The sequence below is a fragment of the Crocodylus siamensis genome, chromosome 9, assembly GCF_052110815.1.
Source record: "Crocodylus siamensis isolate JL-2025a chromosome 9, ASM5211081v1, whole genome shotgun sequence".
Classification (NCBI taxonomy): Eukaryota; Metazoa; Chordata; order Crocodylia; family Crocodylidae; genus Crocodylus; species Crocodylus siamensis.
In genome coordinates this window covers 40,687,940-40,713,271 of record NC_143403.1, presented here as the reverse complement: position 1 = coordinate 40,713,271, position 25,332 = coordinate 40,687,940, and the positions used below count along the sequence as shown (strand labels likewise).

The 25,332-nt window shown below is 46.9% G+C and overlaps 2 protein-coding genes across 4 annotated transcripts in view; one reads left to right on the top strand and one right to left on the bottom strand.

The window, feature by feature from the left end:
- The window catches only part of COG4 (component of oligomeric golgi complex 4), a 29,335-nt gene extending 4,790 nt beyond the window's left edge, over positions 1–24,545 (bottom strand). The window contains exons 1-14 of one of the 2 annotated variants that reach the window (XM_090062916.1): positions 24,391–24,545; positions 22,366–22,448; positions 21,111–21,225; positions 20,564–20,738; positions 15,692–15,885; positions 14,846–14,951; positions 13,115–13,272; positions 12,354–12,412; positions 8,875–9,008; positions 6,122–6,240; positions 5,199–5,365; positions 4,165–4,330; positions 2,043–2,105; positions 59–175 (exon numbers count right to left, since the gene is read on the bottom strand). In XM_090062916.1, coding sequence (XP_089919042.1) covers positions 59–175; positions 2,043–2,105; positions 4,165–4,330; positions 5,199–5,365; positions 6,122–6,240; positions 8,875–9,008; positions 12,354–12,412; positions 13,115–13,272; positions 14,846–14,951; positions 15,692–15,885; positions 20,564–20,738; positions 21,111–21,225; positions 22,366–22,448; positions 24,391–24,528 — 1,794 coding nt within the window. In that variant the 5' untranslated portion in view covers positions 24,529–24,545. The remainder of the gene's footprint in view (positions 1–58; positions 176–2,042; positions 2,106–4,164; positions 4,331–5,198; positions 5,366–6,121; positions 6,241–8,874; positions 9,009–12,353; positions 12,413–13,114; positions 13,273–14,845; positions 14,952–15,691; positions 15,886–20,563; positions 20,739–21,110; positions 21,226–22,365; positions 22,449–24,390) is intronic. The other variant, XM_090062917.1, reaches the window with a different exon arrangement.
- Positions 24,546–24,587: 42 nt separating this feature from the next.
- Positions 24,588–25,332, top strand: part of SF3B3 (splicing factor 3b subunit 3) — a 51,535-nt gene continuing 50,790 nt past the window's right edge. Inside the window, exon 1 of one of the 2 annotated variants that reach the window (XM_090062901.1) lies at positions 24,588–24,726. The gene's annotated coding sequence lies outside the window, so the exon portion shown is untranslated. The other variant, XM_090062900.1, reaches the window with a different exon arrangement.

The following is a 25,332-nucleotide window of genomic DNA, read 5'->3' as shown; positions in this document are numbered from 1 at the left end:
TACTTGAGGGCACCACACAGACAATTACAGCCTGGCTCTAACAATGCAAGAAGCTCACCTGCAGGAGGTCTCTGAACTTGTTGGATACTGCAGCCATGTCAGAGAGGCAGCTGTCAATCTTGGCCTGGGCTTGCTCACCCCCAAAGCCTTGACTAAGCAGCTTGGAGCAATCACTCTGCAGGACAAAACACAGCCATAAGCAGACTGCAGGTTATAGATAAAGGACACTTGGAGCTCACTGCATTCTGCTTTGAGAATGCAGACTCTTTGGGATGGAGACTTTTTGTTTGTTTGTTTTCTGCTTGCCTGGTGCCCAGTGCCATGGGACCCTGTTCTATGACTGGAGCTACTCCCATGATAGATCCTGCAGTAGCACCTCATGCCCTCCCCACTAAGGATTTGGATAGCAGTCTCTAAGAGAGGGATAACCACAGCAGAGGTGAAGCAATTTGCCCAAAACCATGGAGCAGACCAGTGGCAAGGGCTATAAATCAAACTTTCCCCCTCTTCTTGGCTTATTTGGTGTTTAGAATTCTTTTATAATTTTAAAAAACTTAGGACTTCAACAAGATCATTTCTGGCCTGGATGTAGGCTTCAGCCAATCAATCTTTTTTTTCCAGAAAGCTGCAAGCCCATCTCCTCTTCTGGGCCTAATGCATCAACAGCACAAAGCTCTCTTAAACTGGATAATTACTATTGCCACTAATCAACTGTACTTTAGTAGCACCTCAGAGCTACAGTCATAGACTAGGATCTAGCTGTACTAGATGCTGTACAAACAAAAGGCCATTCTGCCTTGGAAATGTCACTGGAGCTTTCCCCAGCATGTAGTCTTACAAGTCGACTATTGATATCAGCCTCATGTTTGGGGTAGGCACAATTTTGTGTGTGCTTTTATGCCATCTAAGTACTCGACTGAATCTGCGGATGAGTTGCCTCATCATCCAAGGTTCCCCTATCCCATTTCTGCCTTCAGTCTCTGACTTCCATCACTATTTCTCTCTCTATATTCAACCCAATGACCTAGCCCTAAACAAACAAATGCTGACTAGCATGAACACATCTATGGAGAACACACCCTTCACAGGTAGCTTAGGTCCATATTTAACATTAATCAACCACATGGACTTTATGAAATATTCTTCTGCCTTTCTATGACCGCACACATTGTCTTTCTTGCATTTGCTAACTGCATAATCTCTTCAAAGGATAACTATCCTCCCCTCTGGCACCGAACTAAGCCTTTTGTAAGCTCCGTACACCATGTACTATATTTTACATGCTAAATATTAATTCCTCACCCTTCAGAGGATGGAATGACTTTAAAAAAAAAAAAAAAAAAAAAAAAAAAAAAACTGGCTCACTGCGGGTTTTACAGTCAGATTTTATTTTGTGATTGGCCCACCGGGCTACTACAGGTGGGGGGAATCCTTTAGGAGGAACCAAGTTTGTATATACAAATCATTTTGTTAAGAAACAGACGATCTAAACAAAGCACAAAGGCAATCAACAAAAGTGAAACTGGAGGGTTGGAAAGTGAAAAGTAAAGAATGATTGATTGATATGACAATGCATTCAGCCTAGAGGAGAGAAAAACAGACCTGGAGCTAAACAACAATAATTCTTTTTAACTTGAGAGCAGAACAAGCACTAACAGCCCAGAGCAGGGATTCAAGTTAACCACGGGGGGGAAGGGAACAACGATGACAATGACGATGGAACAGGACGGGACATTAGAAACTGATGAAGCAAAAATTACAATCGTTGTAGATAATGACAGCTAACTACTGACACGCTTTAGGGAAAAATTGCATTTAATTTGTTGGCATGCTGGGAGGTAGCAGTTCCATCCAGATCCCATTATTCTATGAAATGATTCACCTGATGATAGAGTTAGACCAGCAGAACAGGTCACCCCAAGCCAAGATCATGGGTAAAAGGCTAAACTCACTCAGTAGAAACCCTGAATGCTTACTCAGCTGCATAGGCAAGGAGATTTGAAGCCTGTTTATGGGAAGCCAATAAAGAATCCAGAAAATACCTCCAAAGTCTTCTTTAGGGTCATAATGTTTTCACTGCAGACTTCTACATTGTTCAGGGTCACCTAGGAGTAAAAAAAGAAGCAAAATCCACTAGAAATTCAGTACATAAAACTATATACACATACATGTGGAAGGCATGATAGATTTCCCATGATGTCCAATATACCCTCCCCACACCGCAGTTTGAGTATTAGCAGATTCCCTCGTTGCTGTTTGTCACACTGCAGGACAATTCAGCTGTATGTTTGAGGGAAGAAGCTACATTGACATATATGGTCACTGGATCACAGCAAACAGAGCTGTGAACATCCAGAGCTTGTGGTTCAACACATGAAATACTGGATAACAAACAAGGGTCCATAAAAGCAAAGATGAAAAGCAATTCCTTCGTATCTAGGTAGGAGGGGTCAGCAATTCTCCTGCACTTAGAAAATCCCAATTACAGCATCAGCTCAAGTGACATTCTGCTCTTCACCTAAATGTCAGTGTAATGCCAGGATTTCATGTAGACAGTAAAATGAGATAGGTGTATGAGGAGCTCCAGTGAGAGTACTAACATTTTAAACACTTTGCTAGAAGAAAGTCAGAGACCTGTCACAGAGTTTAATGAAATAAAGCACCTTCTCTTCACAGGTGCTTTTGATTTTTTTTATCTTGCACTGAATTCATGGAAGCTAGATGTTGCCAAATGAAGCAGATCAACTGTGCCAGGTTGTGTCCCAACACAACCAACCCACTTAATTGGGCAAAACACATATCTTCCTGCCTGTTGATACCGTGGGACAATGGATGACATTTTATCTCGGGGGCTGAAGGCACACAGTGTGCAGGACCAGGCAATTCCTATGCAGGATGAGGCCCCTCAGGCCATGGGAGCACCTATCCAGTTTTCCCCACTCCCCAAGATATGCACCCAGGATCTGGGACAATCAAGCCCCAAGAAGCATCTGCCCAGTCAGCTGGAGAGCAGACAGCTCTGAGCTGCAGATGCTAGTCCACCATAAAATAAAACATGCCCACCACTAAGCAGTGGCACAAGTTGATATCAACTCTGGCATGGCCACTATTTGTGGCACAATAAGGGGTTGGGATGGTTGCTGGGCCTTTGCACCCATAGCAATTTTTATGGTGGCAAAGGTGATGAGCAGCAACAGCTGTTTCCACCCTAAAAGGGAATCACTGAAAGCAGCAGCATTCTCTTTCCAGAGTCTCTTTATTCACAGTGCTGCAATGTATTGAGGGGTGTGCCTGCCACACAACAGTTCCTAACTAGCCCCATTATTTAGAAGTTGACAGAGGCCTTCCCATGTAATTCTGCTCAGCTTCAATTCAGAGCAGTGTTGCCGGTCAGTGGAAACCCCTTTCAGAGCTGGTGAGGACTGGATCAGCTGCAAGGACAGTCATTCTGTCAGTGAGGTCTCCCATGACCATGCGAGGTTTGTCCCAGAAGCTCAGCAGTACTTATCCAAAGGGAAAGAGATTCAAGAGTAAATGAAAAGGAGAAGACCACTACTGAGCAATCTCTCAGGGCTCACACAATTGTTGCCTGCAGAGGTTATTACCAGGCTCACACACACATACACACAGGTGGCTGCAGGGCTACTGTGAACAGTACAACTGAGAGACTTCACAGGCCAAGTGAGGTGCAGTTGCCACCTTTAAAGAAGGGTCTTATCAAGGCAGGTATTGGAGCTAGTTTTTCTGTTCAATTAAATCAAAGAAAACCCTCCAGAAAAGTTTCCCATCCCAAACTGTAAGCTCTCAAAATACCTCTCTGCAGAGCAATTTGAAGAAAGGCATCAGTAGCAATCCTGGAGCAAAGTCACTTTCCCAGTCCAGGGAAAAGCTCTGGACCAACAGCTTGTTTGGTGGCTTTTTCCCTGGACTGATATGATCTGGGAGACTTTCTAACAAGAGGTGAGGCTGTAGCTCCTACTAGGAATTAAAGATCAGCATACCCCAACTCCAGCTCTCCATCCCCCACCATCACTCAAGCCCATGAGGCAGACCCTCAGATTGCAGGAACTCTTGATATTCAAAGCCCTTATCTCGTATCATCTAAGACTCTGGCCTTCCCTCTACCCTCCTCAATGTTACACCGACAAAGGGGGTAAAACTCACCAGAAAGGATTGCTTGGCCTCATCGGTGCTTTCAATGCCTTTGGTGTCAAATTTGCCCTGTTGCAAGCTGCTGTGCATGATGTTCACTGCACTGGTCACACCTCGCTGGAAGTCCTGGAAGGTGGTGGCTGGGAAACCCAGCTTCAGCTTGTTGTATAGAACCTCCCTGAGGGTAGAGAGAGTATTGTGTGTTTTAGTTCAACTAACTACTCACGTGGATGGTGTACCACTGGGAAGTGGCCAAGCCAGCAATTGTACAAGCACTCTCCTCTGCCCAACACTATCAAAGTAGCATGACCCAGCTCCCTTCTGCTCAAGTCAGGAATCAGGATCTACGCACATCAAGAGGAACCGTATGTCAAACGGAAGAGACTTGAAAAAAACATCCAGAAGCATCCTGGGCTCTCATCCAGATATCTCATCCCTCCTCCCAACAACCTGGTGGGAGTTATCAAATGTTTGCATTTGCTGTCTATTCTCCTGTTAGGATGAAGAACAGGAGCAGACCAGCTTCTGCATGCCTCCCACTCTGTCCCAATTCAAGAGCCTTAGACAGCCACTAGGAGTCCTGTGGAACAGTAGTCCCAAGAAATTTCATGGGTAACATGGAGGCTATCTGAAAGTAACCAAGCAGGGGCTGCATGAAGACAAGCTACATGATTTATTTTCAGCCCTTGTCCCCATTTGCCCCTTCTAGCCCATTACTACTACATGAAACCACTCTGTGCCTGCTGATCAAATTAGGCACCACCTAGCTTCATGCCTGTTTTCCACCAGCATGTTCCATGAAAGAAGCAAGATTCCTGTTAGAAAGCACCCAAAGTCCTCTCTTCAGCAAACAGAAAACAGTGGTAAGTGCTATCTATGTTTGCCAAGGATCCAAGAACAGCTCAGCGTTAGGGTGAAGTGAGTTATGGTCATTTGTGACAAGTCCTGTGTAGCTCATCTTAGCTATTCATCTTCTTACATTTCCTGCAGGGACTTGGAGCAGTAGTTGGCTGCCAGGGCTGCGTGCCAGCAGCCTACCTCATTACCTGAAATTGGACTCCAACTCTGTGGTGGAATGGTTGATCATGGCACAAAGGCAATCTATGCTGGAGCTGGATAGGGCACGCCCAATGCACTTCTTCACTATGTAAAAGACATCATCCACCATGCTGGAGATCAGCTGACCTTTCTCATACGTGTCCATGGCAACAGCCTGATAGAAAAGTAAACATGTGGCAGGGAGCTCAGTAGATAAAGAACCAGCAGGTTCAGAAGTCACCTGGGAGCTCACAGCTCAGTTCCAAGCACAGGTTCCCTCTTGATGCATCCAATGCACCTGCCACTGGAGGTGGTTCAAGCACCTACATTGAACACCTTCAGGAGTAGATTGGATGCTTATCTTGCTGGGATCGTATGACCCCAGCTGACTTCCTGCCCTTTGGGCGGGGGGCTGGACTCAATCTTCTGAGGTCCCTTCCAGCCCTAATGTCTATGAAATCTATGAAAAACAGTGTGTTCACGTCAGCAACTGCTGAAGCACCTTGGCTTTTCCTGTGAAGACTAAGCACCAACAAAGCAGAGCATTGCTAAGCTACAGGATCTGGCCATACCACTCATGAAGTAGGGCCTGCATACAGGCCATAACCAGCTAAGCATCCATTATTTCAAGTTACTGCTGTGGGGAACATTTGGAAGTGAAATACGGAAAGAAGTTTTTCCAATTACTTCTGTATATTTCCCATGTGATATTATTCCTAATGACACCCAGGGTGGATTGCTCACTTCTGGGGGCCACAGGCTGAAGGGGAACTGCAAGCACTTGCCATACACAACAGATGACTGTGGGTCTTTCCCTGAATGTTAGGACAAGATTGGAAAGCAGGTGAACAAATGCAAAAAGCTCCCCTTTAGACTGGAAAATGCCTTTTTTATGCTGGGCTGCCCTAAGAGGCAGTGCTACAGGCCTTACCTTATTGACCGTCTCTCTCATGAAGTACTCCTCCATGGTGATATAATAGCCAATCAGCTCTTGCATAGTGCGACTCAGCAGGCAGTTATTGAGGAGCTTGTCCAAGTACTTCTGATGTTCTGAAGAATGCAAGTCAGAGTTACCACCACTGGGTAAGAGCTAGAAAGTGCTTCCACATTCCCACCTCTGTGCCTGTAAAGAGGCAACTGCCACCCACCTGAACAAAACCCAGCAGGTGTCCCCCTGTAGAAACCCTACTGTCTTTGTACTCTACACAGCTAAGAGCCATGATTAAAAGACAGGCAAAAAGAACCATCCTGCTCTGGATGTAACCTGTTCATTCTGCTAGAAGAACTCTTTGGAGCATTTGCGCTCTCGCATTATTTCTCTGCTCCTTGCATAAGCATTTTTGTCTCCAGTTAAGACGACATCTCTTTTAGGGCCTTCTCTACAATGCTCCATAAGTGTCTGTGGAAGTTCTTTTTTCCCCGCTTAGCTAAATTTGTTCAAAGCAATATTTTTTGGAACACTGATGTAAATCATGGTGTTACAGTCCTTTCTGCAAGGGTCATTCATTCTATAAAGCTTTTAGAAACCCTCTCTGATAGCATTAACTCCAGTCCAACATTATATAACCCCAGTTATTACCTTTCCACTAGGGGTGCACCGATAAAGATTTTTTGGGTTGATACCAATGGCCGATTATTAACTAACCATATTGGCTCATACCAATCCAATTGTTGATATGCAGCCAGGCAGCACTGAGAACAGCATCCGGCTGTTAAGTCTGTTGTGGGGGAAGAGGTGGGAGAAGGAAAGGGGTGGGAGGCAGATCGAGGCCCCTGCAGTGAGGGAGGGGGTGAGGCTGGGCCCGAGACAAAGCCACAAGCAGCTTGTCCAGGGAGCATGGGGTGCAACTCCTGCTGCTGTATGCACCTCTGTGGGAGCCATGAGGGGCATGTGCCACTCTGCACATGGGGTGAGGGCAGACTGCCACCGTGGGCTAGGGCCGGGCAGTAACTGCACCCAGCCCCAGTCCCACTCTCACTACTTGGACCTCAAATCCCCCCCGCCCAACAGATTTACCAGCCAGATTCTGCTGCTGGGCTGGCTGTGCACACACTGCAGTTGCATATGCACGCAGCATTTAAAAATCAGCGACATTATTAGCCACATAAGCCCAAAAACAAAATCCAATTGCCAATAATGTCAATTTTCCTTTTATTGGATCCGATATGATATGGACCAATGTATCTACCTTCCACACAAACAACTGCTGGAGTGCCCACGAGGGACACTACACAGGCAGAAATAGGAAGAGAGGTGACCCAGGTGGTCCTAACCGAAAGTAATAGTGCCCAGTAGAGGTGCACTGATATATCAGTTGAGTATTAGATCGACACCAATAAGAGGAAAATTAACATTAATCGGCTACTGAATTTTTTTGGCCATTTTAACAGATAATGTTCTCTGATAATTAATTATGCTGTGGCCTCCGGACACACCCCCACCCCCTCACTGGTGGGCTGGGCTAGAGCGGAGCAGCTGCCACTGTGTCCTGGGCACTGATGCAGTGCAGTGTAAACTGAAGGCTGGGACTGAGGCGGGCACTATAAAAGGCACATCTCTGGCTTTCAGTGACTGGGGCAGGTAGAGCCCAGCCCAGCGTGACTTAACCTACAATGCCCAGGAGTCTGTGCCCCAGGGGCTGGGGCACAGCCTGGCAGGGGACCAGGGCAACTGCTCCCCCTGCTGTGTGCAGCAGGGTCCTTTCCATGCCTGGAAGGAAGCCTCTGGAAAGCGGAGGGGGTGGCCCTCCAAAAGCTGCTCTAAAGTGCCCAGAGACCACCCAGCCGTGGGCAACCTCAGGCTGAGGCAGCTGCCCCCAGCTCAGGTTGAAGGGCAGGGGCTGCAACTGGCATGAGGCACTTTTACATGTCCTCTGGAAGTGTGTGTGGGGGTGCTTTAATTACAATGGCTCCAAGAGCTGCTTTAAAGTGCTGCCATGTCTCCTGTATCAGCGTCCCTAAACTTAGAAATGGTGGTGGGAGCACCTGAACTACAGCTCGTTCAACAAGCTTTATTACTAAATAACCGTTATCAGATCAGTCAATATGGCTGGTTAATTATCAGCTATCTGTATTGGCCAAGAAAATCTTTATCGGTGCACCCCAAGTGCCCAGATGGCACTCCCCTCCCTCACCATTAAGATGTTGTCCAAAAAGCTGGTGAATTCTTGCTTTCAAGGGTTAAAGCAGAACATGTTACCAGATGCTTGCCAGAGGTAAAACAGAGAAGACCTGGGGATCTCCCCATCTACATGGTTCAGGGCAACAGCATGATGCCAGGGCCTGGGCACCATCCCTGAACATTGCTTTTGACACTGGAGACAAGAGTCCATCTCTTGCATTCAAGTGTGAAATGCAATCCCTTCAGCTGCTGAAGCTGACAACAAGTAACTGAAGGTAAAAACTGAGCTCTAAACTACCTATGAGAAGAGCCTGACTATATCTACTAGTCAGATTTTCTATTTTCAGTGTCATTTAGCCCTCCAGCCAATGAAAAACAAGGCCTGCCCCAAGAGATAGGTCACTGAGGGATCACACTATGCAGGCAGGCACTTGGCTGCATAGCACGCAGTCTGCAACGTGCTACAGCATACTCTACTCCTACCAAAAAAAAGACAAAATCTAATCAGTGGGAAGCTATAGGGGAATAAAGAGCTAGGCAAGCACTGGCATTTGAAGCATTACCTTGCTTTACCTCCTCTGAGGCCATGGAGTCTCCCACCTCAAAGTCAGAGATGATTCGTCTCTTGATGAATCTGAGGTACAGCTCACTGCGGGCATTCATCAAGGTGACTTCAGTTAAAATGGGGTCAAGTTCCCTGCAAGGGGCACAGTGAGAATCTATGTATCAAGCCCACAAAACAAAGTGCATGGATTTTCCTTAAGCAAGCAATGCACACACTTTTGTTTTGCTATGGGAACATTAATATCCACTTCCACCAGAGCTGTGAATGCCAAAGGTCAGCACGATGACAGCCATCTGTAGGAGGGTCCAGAGGGCCAGTCATTACTTCCACTTTTATAGGCATTTCAAAATTTGTTCCTTCCCAGATTTGCCTCTACCCTTAAAAGCTCCCCTGACTGACATACCAAGTTAAATGGAAACACATCTCCATTATGATAAGTAGCAGTTGAACAGAGGAATCGCCCCAGAGAATCAGCCCAGAGGTCAATCTGAGTCCAGTATCTCATCTCCAACACTGGCCAGCACAAGAAGTTTTAGAGGGGTGTGCAAGATGACAGTAGTGGACAATTACAGAATTACCTAACCAGAGCAGAAGCTTCTTCTTAACCAAGTCTTTAAGTACCTAGCTTATATGCTGAAGTATAAGGGAAACTCAACTCTCCTAGGGATTGTTACCAGTTACTATATTCAGAATCACAAGACACATCCTTGCTCAAGCAATTTGCAAAGACAAGCACCACAGACGTACAGAACACATGCCATGAGGAAGGCTACATTCATCAAAAAGTTCTCCAAAGATAATTACAGAACAACCCCCATTTTGCTGATGGTCATGATAAACACCAATAGGTTGGATGAGAGAAACTATAGTAGCAATAAATGCGATCCCAGCTTGGTCACGTTTCAAAACTCCTGGTCACTTAACTCCTTGGGCGAGTTTAGCTAGTCTGTATCTGTGAATAACAGATCTGGTTCATTTAAATTCAGGAAATGCACAACTGGACCTGCACGTAAAAAAGCAGAACACTGACAGGGCAAATAAAGGCAACTTTTCATTTAAATGAAAAATGGGTCTTGTTACTTCTAGAGACTTTTTGCCAGTGTAGGCAAAAGGGTTTAAAAAACAAGATATAAATAAAAGCCTTGAGTCATCCTGGAACACTATTGGGAGGCACTACTGTTTTCATTTTACTTAACAGCAAAAGCCCTAAGAGGGTGACTTCCGAAAAAAAAAAAAAGGTTACCCACAAGTCAATGCACTAAATGATCAAGTATAACCACAAAAAACTCTTAAGTCAACCTATATGCTGGCATTTTTCTTCTAATGCATTTCCAGAGCACACGCTGCTGTGAATTCTTGGCACCCTTTAAAGAGTCTTTCAAGCACTTTAAACAAAAAAGAACAATGAAACAAAGAACTGCACTCTATTAGAGAGAAAATGATGCAACAGAATTGCACAATACAGATACGGTTGATGGTTGTAGCTGTGTTGGTCTAAGGACATAGGCAGATCTTTTATTAGACCAATTAAATAGTTGGAAAAATTGTTTTTGGCATGCTTTTGGGCACAAACACCCATCTTCAGGCATACAGAGCCTGTTGGTGTTGTGTGCGGTGTCTCCTGGGTGTAACAGAAGTTAAAATGCAGGTGTGTGACAACACAGATGCATGGCAGTGAGAATCAGAGGGAATGGGAAACAATAGGCGAGAGCCAGGTAGGCGGGGGCAGGGAACATTGAACTGGTGAAGCAGACAAGTTACCTGGGGTTATCAGACGGCAGGTGGATTATAATGTGCCATAAATCCAATATCTATATTTAGTCCATGGATGGACCTGGAAAAATTATGTCATATCACTGTTACCTGGAACCTATATGAAAAATCATCAACCATTGCAACCCATACTAGAAGAACCAATTCTTAAAGAGATCTTTCCAGAACCACCCATCCTACCCTTTAAAGAAGCACCGAACCTTGCCAACCTCATCACCAGAAGCAAACTTCGTATGGCCCAAAGCACACCGAATGGATCCAGACTATGCTGGGACAATAAACGTAAAACCTGCCAACACATCTCCATCAGTCCCACAATAACCACACCCTACAACAGAATCATCACCATTCCTGTATCATATACCTGCACCACCAGAAATGTAATACATCTTATCCAGTGCACTAAATGCCCTGATAAGATGCCCTGATGGAAAATACGTAGGAGAAACCAAACAACAACTGCATACCAGAATGAACACACACCAAAAATCTAGCAAAGACAAAAGTATCCAATTACCTGTGAGGGCACACTTCTCACAAGACAATCACTCCCTCTCTGATCTCTCAGTTCTAATCCTCAAAGGGAACTTACAAAACACCTTTCGTAGACAAGCCTATGAACTGAACTTCATAAATCTATTGGATTAAAAAAAAACAAAACAAACAAACCAAGGATTAAACATAGATGTTGGGATTTATGGCACATTATAAACCTGCCTGCGATCAGAAAAACCCCAAGTAACCTGCAAGATTGTAGCTGGTAAAATGCAATCACGAGTTCAACATTCCCCACCTTCCCACCTACCTGTCTCACACCTGTTGTCTCCCATCACCTCTTATCCTCATTGCCACACATTTGCATTTTTACAGACCTGCATTTTGGCTTCTATTCTACCCAGGAGACCACACAAAACATGAGCAGACTCTTCCTATGCCTGAAGGGCATTTGTGCCTGAAAGACTGCAAAGAACAATTTTTCCAACTATTTAATTGGTCTAATAGAAGATACCACATTTACCCAAAGAACCTTGTCTGACAATGCAGATAGTTCACAGACTAAACATAGAGCCGAGTCCCAACTCAGCTGTTGAGTGGTCATGCAGGAGTCACCTTATCTTATGATGTTTCAGTTTCTCCACCTGTAAAACAGGGATGATATAACAGAAGCAGTGAAACTCAGGCCTGACTGGCGTGGGAGCCACAGTCAGTCTTAACCAGAGTCATAACAAGCACCCCAAAATAGCTAATGTGCCCCAATTCAAAAGACAAAAACTAGAGCGCATTAGTTAACTGCTAATAATGTACAGTGCATGTGGCGCGCGCAAGTCATGATTGCAGGAAAAACCCAATATATTTTGTTAAACAAATCTTGGTAACATTTTCTGTGAAGAGGTCTAAATATCGCTAAGAGTCACCACCTTTCCTCATCAAGAGAGGCTGAGAGAGCTGCAGGTCAGGGTTCAGCCTTCTGTATGGTCATACTCAGTTTATCAGGGAAGTCCGAACTCTGATACCATGTAATAAAGCAGCGCAGAGATTGCTTTGATAGATTATAAAGGGGCAATAAAGAGGGACCCTAATAATATTTTATGCTTTGGTGACAGTAAGACAACTGGATGATGGAAAGAGCCATCTAAATGCTAAACAGCATTAACACTGGATTAACAATGGAAAGGAAAAGAACAGGTAGCTTATTTGACGTACCTTGGTTCAATTTTTTCTGTAGCAGAACTTCTCATCATGCTGTTCTGAACCTGCTGGAACTGCAATTATGAAAACAAAAAGCCATCATAACATTCTCCTTTAACTTTGTGTTAGCCACCTTGCCAGGTCCTACATTGCTGAAGAGCTGCTTAGGAAAGCTCAAGCTTCTGCACTAGTCCTCCAGCAACAGAACTTAGTGCAGGGTTCTAGTCATGACAGCATCCATGGTGTCCAACAGGGAGAGCAAACTACAACATGGCTGTTGGAGAATGGTGCCAGGAGGGAGCCAATGGCACATTATAACTGAATACACCCTATGATATTGGTTATGTTCATACCAAATCCTGCTCTGCTTTGTAAACAAGAGTTAAAAGCTGCTGCTAGTGCTCTTCACTCTCCAAAGGATCATCTCTGTTTCCTCTACTATCACTTCAGACAGCCACTTTCCTTCCATGCAAAAGCACCCCTCCACCCCATCCCCCCAATGTAACCCATCATTATGGTTATAGATTAATACAAGGTTGTCTCCAATGACTCTCAAAGCTGAGCATTGCTGCCTCTCCAGCATGCAAGGCTTACTGGTCTGCAAAGTGAGGCATCAAGATCATGGGACCAGGCTTCCTAAGATGTAGTGACTGAGTCCTTATCACTCACTGTCCTTGTACACGATTATGAGATGTTAGAGGATCACAGCTAGGAAAGATGCACAGAGCTGGCTTTTGGCTGCAGGCTGTGTTGCCTGCATTGCAAGTCATGCTTACCTGCCGGTGATAGTCCCTCTGCTTGATGAACTTGTCCACCACATTCTCCACTTGCCGGTCACATTCCACTTGTAGGTGTTTAATCAGGGTGTACAGTCTCCCCAACCCATAATAGGTCTCCACGATGGGCTGGTGGGTCTCCACAATGCGAGCTATTCCTGCAGAAAGACACACAGTAAGACTGTTTACTCATAGCAGAAAGACCGGAAAAAGCCTCGTCACATCTTGACTAAGCCCTGGATTGTAGGATCCCAACAAAAGGCCTGAGCAAGAGTAGTCATCACTTCCCCAAAGCAGCAGCTCAGAATCTCAAATGGGATCCTCAAGGTATTACCCACCCCTTCATTTTGCAATGCTCTCTCCTGCCCTAGTATTATGCCTCCATCCTCTCCCCCTTCATAGAACTTTCAGCCACCCTGTGGAAGCTACAATGCAATCCAAGCAACACAGGATATAGGTGACCCATGCCATAATCTGCAGGTGGAAAGCTTTTCACACAATGAACTTGCAGCTCCTAAATCATCACTTAAGTCCAACCAGAGATTAAACCTCTTCCAAGTCCAGCTTCAATACCCCCTCACCTATCACACTATAAATTTACACCCTGGGAATCTCATCCCAAGGCAAATTCCACTCCTATTCTGTTTCCAGAGAGCCACCAGCCAAAGGAAGACCTCTTTGAGGCAAAGACTCAGCCACAAGAAGATACATCTTCATGTTCATTTCCTTCACAACAGCCATCAGCTCCAACACCCTGTAACACATTTCTCCCTGTGCCTGGTACTATTGCCTTGAAGATGCATCCTGTGGGCTTTCAACAGGGTGAAAGCACAGGGGAGGTCTGAGCACGGGAGAGTGATCTGGTAGCAGCACAGTCTAGAATGACAACAGAGGCAATGACTGACCACTGTGGGAAGCTTTATTCCTTCCCCTGGTGTGGAATTCCCAACATGCACCCTCCCTTCCTCATTTTCAGAGAGCACAAGCTGCTCTGCTCCTCTCCATCTCTCCAAAGAGTCATAAAGGGGAGAGAGAGCAGCTGTTTGGCCTTATGGGCAGGGATTTGTTCACATGGCCAGACGAAGCTGGGGAGCTATATGCCTGGAGGCTTCAGGGACTAACCAATTTATCTGAAGAGAATAAAGAGCAGGAAGGGAAAGGGGAAGTTTCAAGTCCCTTCTCCTAAGATCCATCAACCGCAGAGAATCATCTAAGGCAGAACTTATGTCTCTCACAGTTATGCTCTGGTTCAGTCCTTTAAGCTGGGCAAGATAGGTTGCATGAGAAGCCATGCCCATAAGGAAAGGAAGCCTACTGGTCCTTTTCAGTCCATCTCCAGCCAGCCAAAGGTAAGTCCTAATGCTCTCCTGGCCAGAAACAAAGCAATCAGATCACTGCTTCAGATTCAATTCTAGCAGTAAAAAAGGGAAACAAAGCTGTTCTCTTCTCTTGCCACCACAAATAAAAGCATGCAAGTCATCTGGCCAACTTTGAATCACAGAAAAAAAAGGGATGGATGTGACCTCACGTAGTTCCCTAGTCGAATCCCATTCTCATCGCTGTCTAAACCAAGTGTTTGTTTAACATGCACTTTAAAACTTCCAAAGATGGAAATTGCACAACCTCTCTAGGTCCCTTTCTAAACCTCTCTAGGTCCCTCTTCATCTTCAGCAAAAATTATTTTCAGCCTACCAACCAGTTGAGATATTTGCCAAGCAGGGAAGGAATTACCTTCAAAGAGGAGTGTCAGTGTGTCTGCAAAGATAACCGCGGCCCGACGGTCACTCATGTCTGTTCCCATCACCAACAACAGGTTCTCCTCTGCTTTGTTGGCAACCTAAACCATGGTGAAAGCAGTCAATTGGTATTGTTCTATCACAGCTCTACCCTTACCAAGGGTACAGCTATCTAACTGCCCCATGCAACCCCTCCCTTTTACCCATTTCCCTCTGTGCACAACTACTGCTATATCCCTCCTGAGGAAAGCAACACCGAGTTTCCAAAGCAGATGTCAGACAGCAGAGAGAACAGTTTAAATCTTAAACAAAGCACAGCAGAATGCGCTGGGCTACACAAATGTGATGTGCTTCTATAGGACCAGCTCCAGCAGCTGCACATCTCATTAGTGATGAAAGCGACAGGAAACCTAGCAAATACACCCCCACCATATGTGAAGTCTCTTATAGCCCAAGCAACACTGTAGAAAAAGGAATTGTTTCACAGTACGTCTCTGTTCAGCTGCTGGGAACCCAGAATTTCAGGCAAATGTAGACAGACCACATTGCCCAGGGCTTGAGGACAAGCTGCAGGGTGCTTGTGAAAGGGATCAGTGTCCAACTGAAGGATGGACAAGTCAGAGATTGGATAGCAGAGAATGTAATCAAATGCCAAAAGCCTATACCTTGTAGCACAGACAGAAAAAAATTGAAAAGAACTGGGTTTGTTTCAGAGATTAAACACCCTGGGGCCAAGATCTCCTTTCTCAACACCCTGTGTCAGTCAGTGGAGGAGGTCAGGGCTTGCTCTCCTGAAGTACTCAGGCCACCCCAATCACGCTGGTCCTGCAAGGCACGTTACCTGTTTGCAAAGGTACTCAGAGAACTTGCTCAGCCCCTCCTCATGTAAGCCCAGCAGAGGGAAGATCTTGAAGAAACGCTCCACCTGTGGCAGATCTCCCTGCTTCATAGCTATGTCAAATTTCTCAGTTACAATAGTCTTCAAACGCTGCTCTGCCTCCTGCAGGAGCTTCAGGTTGGCATCAATTATGCTGCCTGTTCCCAAGTGAGACAAGATACAGAAATCATAGTAGCATAGTGCTTAGGGTCAGAAGGGATGTAAACAGATCATCAGGTCCGACCCCCTGCCCCGGGCAGGAACAAGTACCAGGGTCATTTCACCCCAGCCAACTATCTGTCCAGCCTTCTCTTGAAGACCTCCAAGGTAGGAGAGAGTACCACCTCCCTTGAGAGCCCATTCCAGAGCCTGGCAGCCCTAACTGTAAAGTAATGTCTCCTGAAGTCCAGCCTGAACCTTCTGTCTAACAATTTGTGGCCATTATTCCTAGTAACCACAGGTGGTGCCACGGGGAACAGAGCCTCCCCCAATTCCCCCTGGTCCCTCATGGTGAGTTTGTAAATGGCCACCAGATCCCCTCTCAGCCTTCTCTTTTGGAGGCTGAATAGGTTCAGGCCCTTTAGCTTCCCTTCGTAGGGCCTGCCTCACTGCCCCTTGACCATGCAAATGGCCCTCCTCTGGACCCTCTCAATGCTAGCCACATCCCTCTTGAAGTGTGGTGCCCAGAACTGGACGCAGTACTCCAACTGTGGCCTGACCAATGCTGCATAGAGGGGAAGGATCACCTCCCTGGACCTGCTTGTGATGCATCTGTAGATGCACAACAAGGTGCAGTTAGCCTTACTGACCACTTCCTCGCATTGGCGGCTCATGTTCATCCCAGAGTCAACAGTGACTCCAAGATCCCTTTTTGCCACCGTGTTGACAAGAAGGGTGTTCCCCAGCCTATACGCGTGTTGCTGGTTCCTTCTCCCTAGATGCAGCACCTTGCACTTGTCTGCACTGAATTCCATCCTATTCTCATCTACCCACCTCTGTAATTTATCTAGATCTAGCTGGATTCTGTCCCTCCCCTCCAGCTTGCCCACCTCACCCGACAACTTGGTGTCATCAGCGAATTTGGACAACATGCATTCCACACCCATATCAAGATCCCTGATAAAGATATTGAACAGTACAAGCCCTGAGGGACTCCACTGCTCACATCCCTCCAGGTCAAAAACGACCCGTCCACCACTTCTCTCTGGGTGCAACCGTCTAGCCAAGTTGCCACCCATCTGACTATGTAGGCATCAGTGCCAGTCATCTAGCTTTTTTTTAAGAGAATGTGGTGGGAAACCGTGTCAAAGGCCTTCTTAAAGTCCAGGAAGACAACATCCACCCCAACATCCTCATCCAGAGACTTTGTGACCTGATCATAAAAAGAAACTAGGTTAGTCAGGCAGGACGTGCCCTCAATGAACTCATGTTGGTTGGCCCTGAGTATTACCTCCCCTGCAGATGTGCTCCTTGATAATTTTCTCAAAGGTCTTCCCTAGGACAGAGGTAAGACTGACTGGCCTATAATTGCCGTGATCCTCCTTTTTCTCCTTCTTGTAAATGGGGACCACAGCAGCCCTTTTCCAATCCTCCAGTACCTGGCCACTCTCCACAAGTGCTCATAGAGCCATGCCAGGGGCCCCACTATGACCCCCACCAATTCCCTCAGCACCCTCAGGTGAAGATCATCTGGACCTATTGATTTAAACATGTCCAGCCCCTCCAAAAATTACCTAACTAGGTCATCCTTGACCCTAGGCATGGCGGTGCCTCCCCTAGGTCCATCCGCAATTTTTTTAAATTTTTTTTTTGGGGGGTGGGGAGGGAGGAGATGTCCCGGTCCCTGTTCAGAAATATGGAGTCAAAGAATTTGTTAAAAAGGTCAACTTTTTCATTTGCCACAATCACCAGCTTGCCAAGCCTATCCTGTAGAGCCTCCACATTACCTGGTACCTTCTTCTTACTTCCTATGCATTTGAAAAAGGACTTTTTATTATCCTTAATTCTGGTCACTAGCTCTAGCTCCATCTCTGCCTTGGCCTTCCAACAGCCTCCCTGCAGTCCTGAGCAACAAAGGTGTAATTCTCCTTGGTGATAGCCCCTTGCTTCCACTCTTTGTACGCCTCCTCTTTTGCCCTCAAGCACCTCTGGATGCCTTCGCCGAGCCATGGGGGGGTTCTTAGAACTTCTGCCCCCCTTGGTGCGCATTGGGACTGACCCCCCTTGAGCTCAGAGGATTGTCTCCTTGAGGAATAACCACCCGGCTTGGACTCCCATCTCATTGAAGCTCCGAGACCCCAATGCCTCTCCTACTAACTTTCTTAACTTACGGAAGTTGGCCCTCCTGAAGTTGAGGACCTCTACCTTGCTGCTTGCTTTCCCCACCCTGCACTGGATAGTAAATTCCAGCAGGCAATAATCACTGTTGCCCAGGTGGTCGAGTACCTGCAGACCCCTCATCAGGTCGCTGCCTGTGGCCAGGACCAAGTCTAGCAAGGCATTTCCCCTGGTGGGACTATGCACCTCCTGGGTTAGGTAGAGGTCCTGTATCCCAGCAAGGAACCTACGTGAGCAGTCAGACCTGGCTGACTGCTCCTCCCAGATGTCTGGGTAGTTTAGGTCCCCCATGACAACCACATCCCTTTACAGCCTCCATGAGCTGACCTGAGAATTCCAGGGCCAGCTCATCCCCCTGCTGAGGTGGTCTGTAGTAGATGCCCACTATCAAGTCCCTTTCCCCAAGCTCCCCTTGCATTCTTACCCAGAGCACCTCGTTTTGCCCCTCCTCTGACTCCATCCCGATCAGTGAGGATGTGTATTGCTCTTTGACATATAGCGCTACACCCTCACCTCTTTTTCCTGCTCTATCTTAGCTGTGCAGCCTGTATCCCTCCATGTCCACTGCCCAGTCATGAGTAGAATCCCACCAGGTTTCCATGAGCCCCACTAGGTCTGGGTTTTTGCTAGCTAGCAGGAGGGCGAGATTCTCCTGCTTTTTCCCCAGGCTTCGAGCATTTGTGTAGAGGCATTTGAGGCCTCCTCCTGTAGGTGCCGGGACTGAGAACACCAACTGCCCTGGTCTCATGGCAGAGTATGTACAGTTCCAAAACAGCAGTTCGGAGGTCAAAGCCAAAGAAGGGAAAGGCACTCAACTCATTTTTTTGATCCCCAAATGCCTCCCAGAACCTGAAACCTAAAGGCTATAAAGGAGTAGGCATATACATTATGTATACAAACTCAGAAGGTATCACACTAAGATTATTAGAACCCCCTACCCAAAAGTCTTAAATCTTAAAAGAGTTGCCAAGCTCTTGCGAATACATGTAATTAGTTCCTTCAGCTCTTAGTTACTGGCCCATGCTCCAGTATCCACCCTGAAGGGGCATTCTGCACACTCCACTGATACTCCAATGGAACTCAATGGTGTGCCTAATCTCTGGGACAATAAGGCTGCTGTCAACTGAAAGACCCATTATGTTTCACTGCTGGTTAAATTCATCCAGACTCTTCAGGAAGTCACTTGCTCCAATCCAGTGACCACTCTGTGTCTAAAAGTATGAAAAAAAACAAAAACAAAAAAAAAGATGCCTGTCCTCCAATACACCAATACCACTATTTAGCAAACAGAAGTTGAGGTAGTTGTACTGTTAAATAACACTCTTTGCCAACGAGTGCTCAAGCATGATACTATACAGCAGTGGTTTCCAACCTTTTTAGACCATGCACCAGAAGGGACCACAGACCAGCATACTGCAGACTGGAAATGTTTGGCTGCTGGTCTACAAATATGCCAGTATGCCAATGGTTGGCTGCTGGTCCACAGTGTGCTGGACTGGCAGCCAACCCTTCACAGCCTGGTACTGGCCCACAGGTTTGGAAATCTCAACTGTTATTCTTGCAGAACCGCCTCTATCAGGCCTTATTAAATCAATAAGGCTTGATTTAATGCTCAATAAGACATTTTCCCAGATGAGTAGAACACTAACTTATTCATTTCTGTCCTGTACTAGATTCAATTTATAAACAAAATAAAAACATAAACACTGTGGAGTCTTGAGCCCTTCTGATTTGCAGCGTCACATCCGAAAGGTTTTTATTACCAAGAACTGCACAGGAGAGCTTCAGCATTTCTGCTGCTCAGACCTTTCTCCAACCATCCATGTTACAAAACTGACCCTACTTTGATATATTTTGCTGCTGATATTCAGAACCATGGGAGAAGCAGAAAATCTGACGAAATTAATCTTATTCTGATAGTTCCTGGGGAAAGAACTGGCAGATACTAAGGCTATTCACAACAAAGGGAAGTTAGGATGAAACAGAGTAGTAAAATCATGCCTCCAATCCAGGAGCCAGATATCAGTGCTATAAAAGCAGTGATTCACAATATTGTTCCATTTATAACTCAGCCTTTATTTGGTTCCAAACAAACCATAAAAATCACACTACTTTAGAGTATGGAAAAACACATACTAGTCATGACTTCAAAAATGGGGGGGTGGGGGGGAGTGGCAGGAAAGGTTATGCTTTAACTGTATCACTACAGGCTCATGCACGTAAGTGCATCAAAAACACTCCAATTTTAAATTTGCTTCATTTCAGAGTTGAAGCTAGGATGGTTAGCTCCTCACAAAAGTATTCACCCAGACATTTCCACATAAAACCATAACCTGACATAGCTGCCAAACTCATTTAGTAATAATATCTTTTCTTAACACACTCTTTGGATCCAAGTTATCCAGCCCTGTTATGTGTCATAACCTCTAAAAGCACGAGCCCTCAATTTACCTGACTAAACAGCCACACCCCCAATACCAATGCAAGGGTATTACCTACCCTCCTTGCCCTGTCGACTGAGCTCAATGACCGACTTGTCCAGAGACAAGTAGCGGTGGATGTGAGCTGCTGCTTGCTCATAATCTTCATTTCGCAGAGCTGTTTGAACCCCATCCATGCAGAACTTCAGGTCCAAGATGTCATCTGCTCTCTGGATAGCCTGATAGAGGCGGTTCTGCAAGAATAACAGTTGAGATTTCCTTCACCTAGCTGGACTAGAAAAGAGAGCTATACAGAAAAGACAATATAGCCAAAGGGAAAGAAAGATGTGAGCCAAGGAGTGAGGGGTTATAAACACCTTGTCCCAGACAGGACTCCAAGGTCAGCAGGGTACTGGGTGAGCAACTTGGCCTCCCTAGGTAGCTGATGACTTGAGAAATCATGAGAATCCCAAAATTAGGTTGGAACTCAGGGGTACAGCATATAGAACCAGATTATAGTTCTCGCCTTTATTAGGAAAGAACAGCTTACAGAAATCACAGGGGCTACTCTGCACACCGAAATCTCCAGTCTCTAGTATTACAGAGCTCCCAATCTGTCTAGTTACCTTGGCAAGATCAAGCTGCCGGACTTTGCTGCTGACATTCTCAGCCAGATTCCAGGTGAAAGTGATCATCCCAGCCAACTGCCTGGTATCCCCCTCAATCAGTTGCAGGTTGGGGCTGGAAACACATACAGGTAACAGGTGATACACAAGAAAAGCAAATCTGAAGCAGCAAGGCATTATACATAATCCCCCATCTTGTGCCTGCCAGCACCAGTCTTTCAACTCATGCCACTGTCATGTTCTTTGACAGGAGTTAAAAGCCAGATCCAAGAGTCTTATCTGGAAGATAGCAGCACCAAAGGTCCTATCTACCTAACTTCCCTCTTACTAGCAATGAAGAGGTGAAAGGAACTGCAGTAAAAGCTTTGTTATCCGGCATCCCCCAGGAACGGGAGATGCAGGTTAATCAAATATTCCAGTTAATCACATGTGCACCATCTGGTGCACTCCCTAGCAGTGTGCCGGGGGACAGGGAGGGCCCCTGTGCAGGCTGCTTTGCCCTGGGCCATGGGTTGAAAAAGTGGCAAAGAAAAGCTCAGCTTGTGGCGGTAAAACAGGAAGTCCCCCAGAAGTGGTACTTCCGGTTTCGCTTTTGCCGCGTCCCTTGGATGCCGGTTAATAGAGTTTTCCAGCTAATCAAGTGCCGGTTAACACAGCTTTTGCTGTAGATGTATAAGATTGTCCTTTTTTAGGGCAGGAAGTGTCATTTTGTGCTCTAGAAACCAAACTTTTATTAAATACAAGGCTCCAAGCCTTATGATTGTAGAAATAACCTATGCATTGAACTCTGCAACTAGATTTGTATATGTCCAAATCTACAGACAACCGAAACAACATATTTGAAGGGGCACATTGTTCACATTCAGATAAATGAGATGTTAGTGCTAAAGCCTAATACTAACAATACTTACTGGGAATGACAGCTCATTTTTGACATCCTAGGAGAGCTGCAAGTACCATTACCTTCATGTATCACAGTGACTCAAAGAAAAGAATAGTCTATGGCATCTTTCATGTCAAAGCACTCTTTAAAGGAAAACTGATTTACTCAGTCGTGAAAAAAAAATACACCTGCATTTATGGCAGAATGAAGCAGCTGCTGAACAATATACGGTAACAGCATATAAGAATTTAAAACAAGAAGGAAAAACTACATACGCATTTGAATCTAGGCCTTTTCCCCCCCCCAAAATACAAAAAAACTGAATAAAAAGCAGGGTATTGTCACTGAAGAAGGACTGAAATGTTTACTAACCCCATGCGATGAAGAGCAACCATCTTGTTCTCTATGGTACCCTGTTGTTCCAAGAGGGCCTCCAGCTCTTCCTCCACCACTTTCTGAAAAACAAAGTAGTCCTATGTCACTTTATGACACTTCCTGGCCAACCATTAATGTCACTACCTTAGAAGCAAACCCTCAGCATCAATGTAGGAGTACACACCAAAGAGGGCTTCTGAAAACTCAACTAATAACACAGTCTGTCAAAAGCCCCAGTGTTCCATCTTAATCTGGTTACATTTTCACTCCAGTCTAATTTCAAGGGTCAGTTTTGAAACCTCTATCATGCAATATTGAAAAAAATCCATTCCTATATTGCCTCTCCATGCCAAAGATGTTCTTGACTTAACTGTTTATAAGAAAAGATCAGAGTACAATAGTATGCTCCAAAGTTAAGAAAAATGCAAATGTTGCACAGACAGGATACTCAGTCTGTCAAGGCTGAGGGCAAGAAGCCTGTAAAAGATTGCTACAGAGTTTTACAGCCAGCTAATGAAGCTCTAGCAGAGACATCTAACTTTTCTTGTTAGACGCTTTGCCATTATGACACGGGTAAGCAGAGGAGAGAGGTGCTCCACCTTTTGGCCCCCCAGGCCAGATAAGTGACCCCACCACCATGCTCTACATGCTGGGACTGGGTCCTGGGGGACCAGTGCTGCCCCCTTTCACCTCCTGCACACTGGGATCGAGTCCCAGGGGGCTGGCACAACCCCCTGCATGCCAGGATTGGGTCCTGGGAGCCCAACACTGTCCCCTCTCACCCCCATGAGCCAGGATTGAGTCCTGTTGGCCCACCACCACCCTGTCCAAGCCCCCCACACTAGGATTAGACCCCAAGACTGGCACACCCTCTGGCCTACTCTGTCTGCTCGGATCAAGCACTGGATCCAGCACGCAGGGCCCAGGGCTCTTTGTGGCTGCAGAAATGTGGCTGCAGGGGAGTGGTACCAGCATTCCCCTATCACCAAGTTTCCAGACCTGTGGGGAGGCCCAGAGACCAAATGACATAGTGCCACGGGCCAGAACTGCCCCACAGGCTGGAGGTTGAACACTCTTGCTTTATGTTATGTCACCAAGTTATATCCAAATGCTTTTTTAGGCCAGAAAATGGATGGAATTGTGGTTCTTCCTATATTCTAACACACAAGAACAGTCCTGGTAAGTTGTTTTACTCCAGTTTGTTTTCACAAGCAAAACAGAAGGTCTTGTTTCTGAAGGAAGACAAAACTGGATTTGCACTGAGTGAGGCATCAGCTTGCTAGTTTGCACTGAAAAACCATAAATGTGGTGTGGGACTCTTTCTGAAGTGTCTTCTTTCCCCTGTATGTTGGGTTTTTCTTTCCTCCAAAACATTCATTCCAAGAGTTGTTTGCACACAAGGCTTAATGGCAAGTAACAGCAATTAATTTAAGTTAACCCTGGCTGATCCAAGAGTGGAAACAGATGCCATCGGATTTCTCATTTGTATCACCTTCAATTTTTTTTTAAGGCAGTATAAATGCAGAATAGACATCCTTGCCCTTCTTGCACCACCTGATAAGAGAATCAGTAGCACAACAAAAGGTAGTAACAGACTCTGATGCTTCATTGCAGTGGGCACCTCTTACCTTGTAGCACTTACCTTGCTTGGGGCTGACTGGCAAGGGAAAACTTCTTTCCCCACTGCCCCAGACCTGCACTGTGGGTTTGGGGCAGCAGGCAAAAGTGCTTCCTTGCATAACCAGACCCTGCGGCTAACTGAGCAGCGGAAATCCCAGCTTTCCCTGCTGCTCCAGAGCCATCTAGACAGGGGAAGACCCGGCACTGCTGCTACTCCACAGACTCACGCTGAGCAACACAACACTTATTTTGCTCACTTAAGTGAACGGTGACTAAGCTGTGCGGCACAGCTGAATCACTCCACTCTCCCGCTTCTAATTCCAGCCCAAGGCAAGGTGTTAATTTGGATGCGTCCCCCCCCGGCCCAGAGCAGCGGGACGGCGCGAGCCGGCCCGGCCCCACCTCCTCTGCGCACAAGCGGCCGTAGGCATCCTCCAGCTCCCGCAAGTCGGTGAGCGCCCGGATCCGCTCCATAGACAAGCACGAACTGCTACCATCCGCGCTTGGCGTCCTCAGAGCCACACCAGCAGCCGCAGCCATCTTTGACCAGGGACGTCACTTCCGGGAAATCAAAAGCCCCAGCGGAGGTCTGAGCGGCCGTTGGGGCTGCCCCCAAGGTGCTTGAGCAGGGATGCGTGGCCCTCTCATGTTTGGCTTGGCCGAGCGAGCGTCCCCAGGCAGGAGCGCATGCGGCGGAGTCAGAGCCGGGCGCACGATACTCACGGGGTCCTTTAATCGGTGAGGTCAGGCGATGCGAGGGCAGCTGCGCGTCGCTCGCGTCGGCTGAGTAAGGCCCCGGCGGGGGGCGGGGCAGCAGAGCGCGCGCGCAGGACTCATGGCGAAGCGGCTCCGTGGGCTCGCGGCCTAGGGGAGACGCGCGGCCGCCATCTGTCGCCATCCGCCCGGTAGGAGCCGCCGTTGCCGCCATCTCGCGCCGGGGCAGGCAGCGCGCGCCGGGCCGGGCTCAGCCTCAGCACTATTTCTTCCCCCGCCGGCGGCAGCGAAGGCTGCGCCGCGGCCTGGGCGGGAAGAGGTGGTGGGGTTGCCTTCTCCGGCCTGGTGGCCCCCGGGCACCCTAACTGCGCCCCGCTGGGACTGCCCCAACCCTTCGTGCGGCTCCGGGACTCTCCCCCGCGTGCGGGTCGCGGCCTCCACGTGCCCCGGCGCCGCGTTCCCAGGGAGGAGGTGCACGGCTTAGAGACTTGTTCCAAGGCCGGCTCGCCTGTTTCGACGTAGGATGTCAGGGGCGCAGTTGCCTGGGCAGTTTCTGGGGGCGGCTGTCACTGTCGTACCAGTCTCTGGGGGAAGCATCTGCTTGGGCAGGAAGTTTCACTGCTTGTGGGG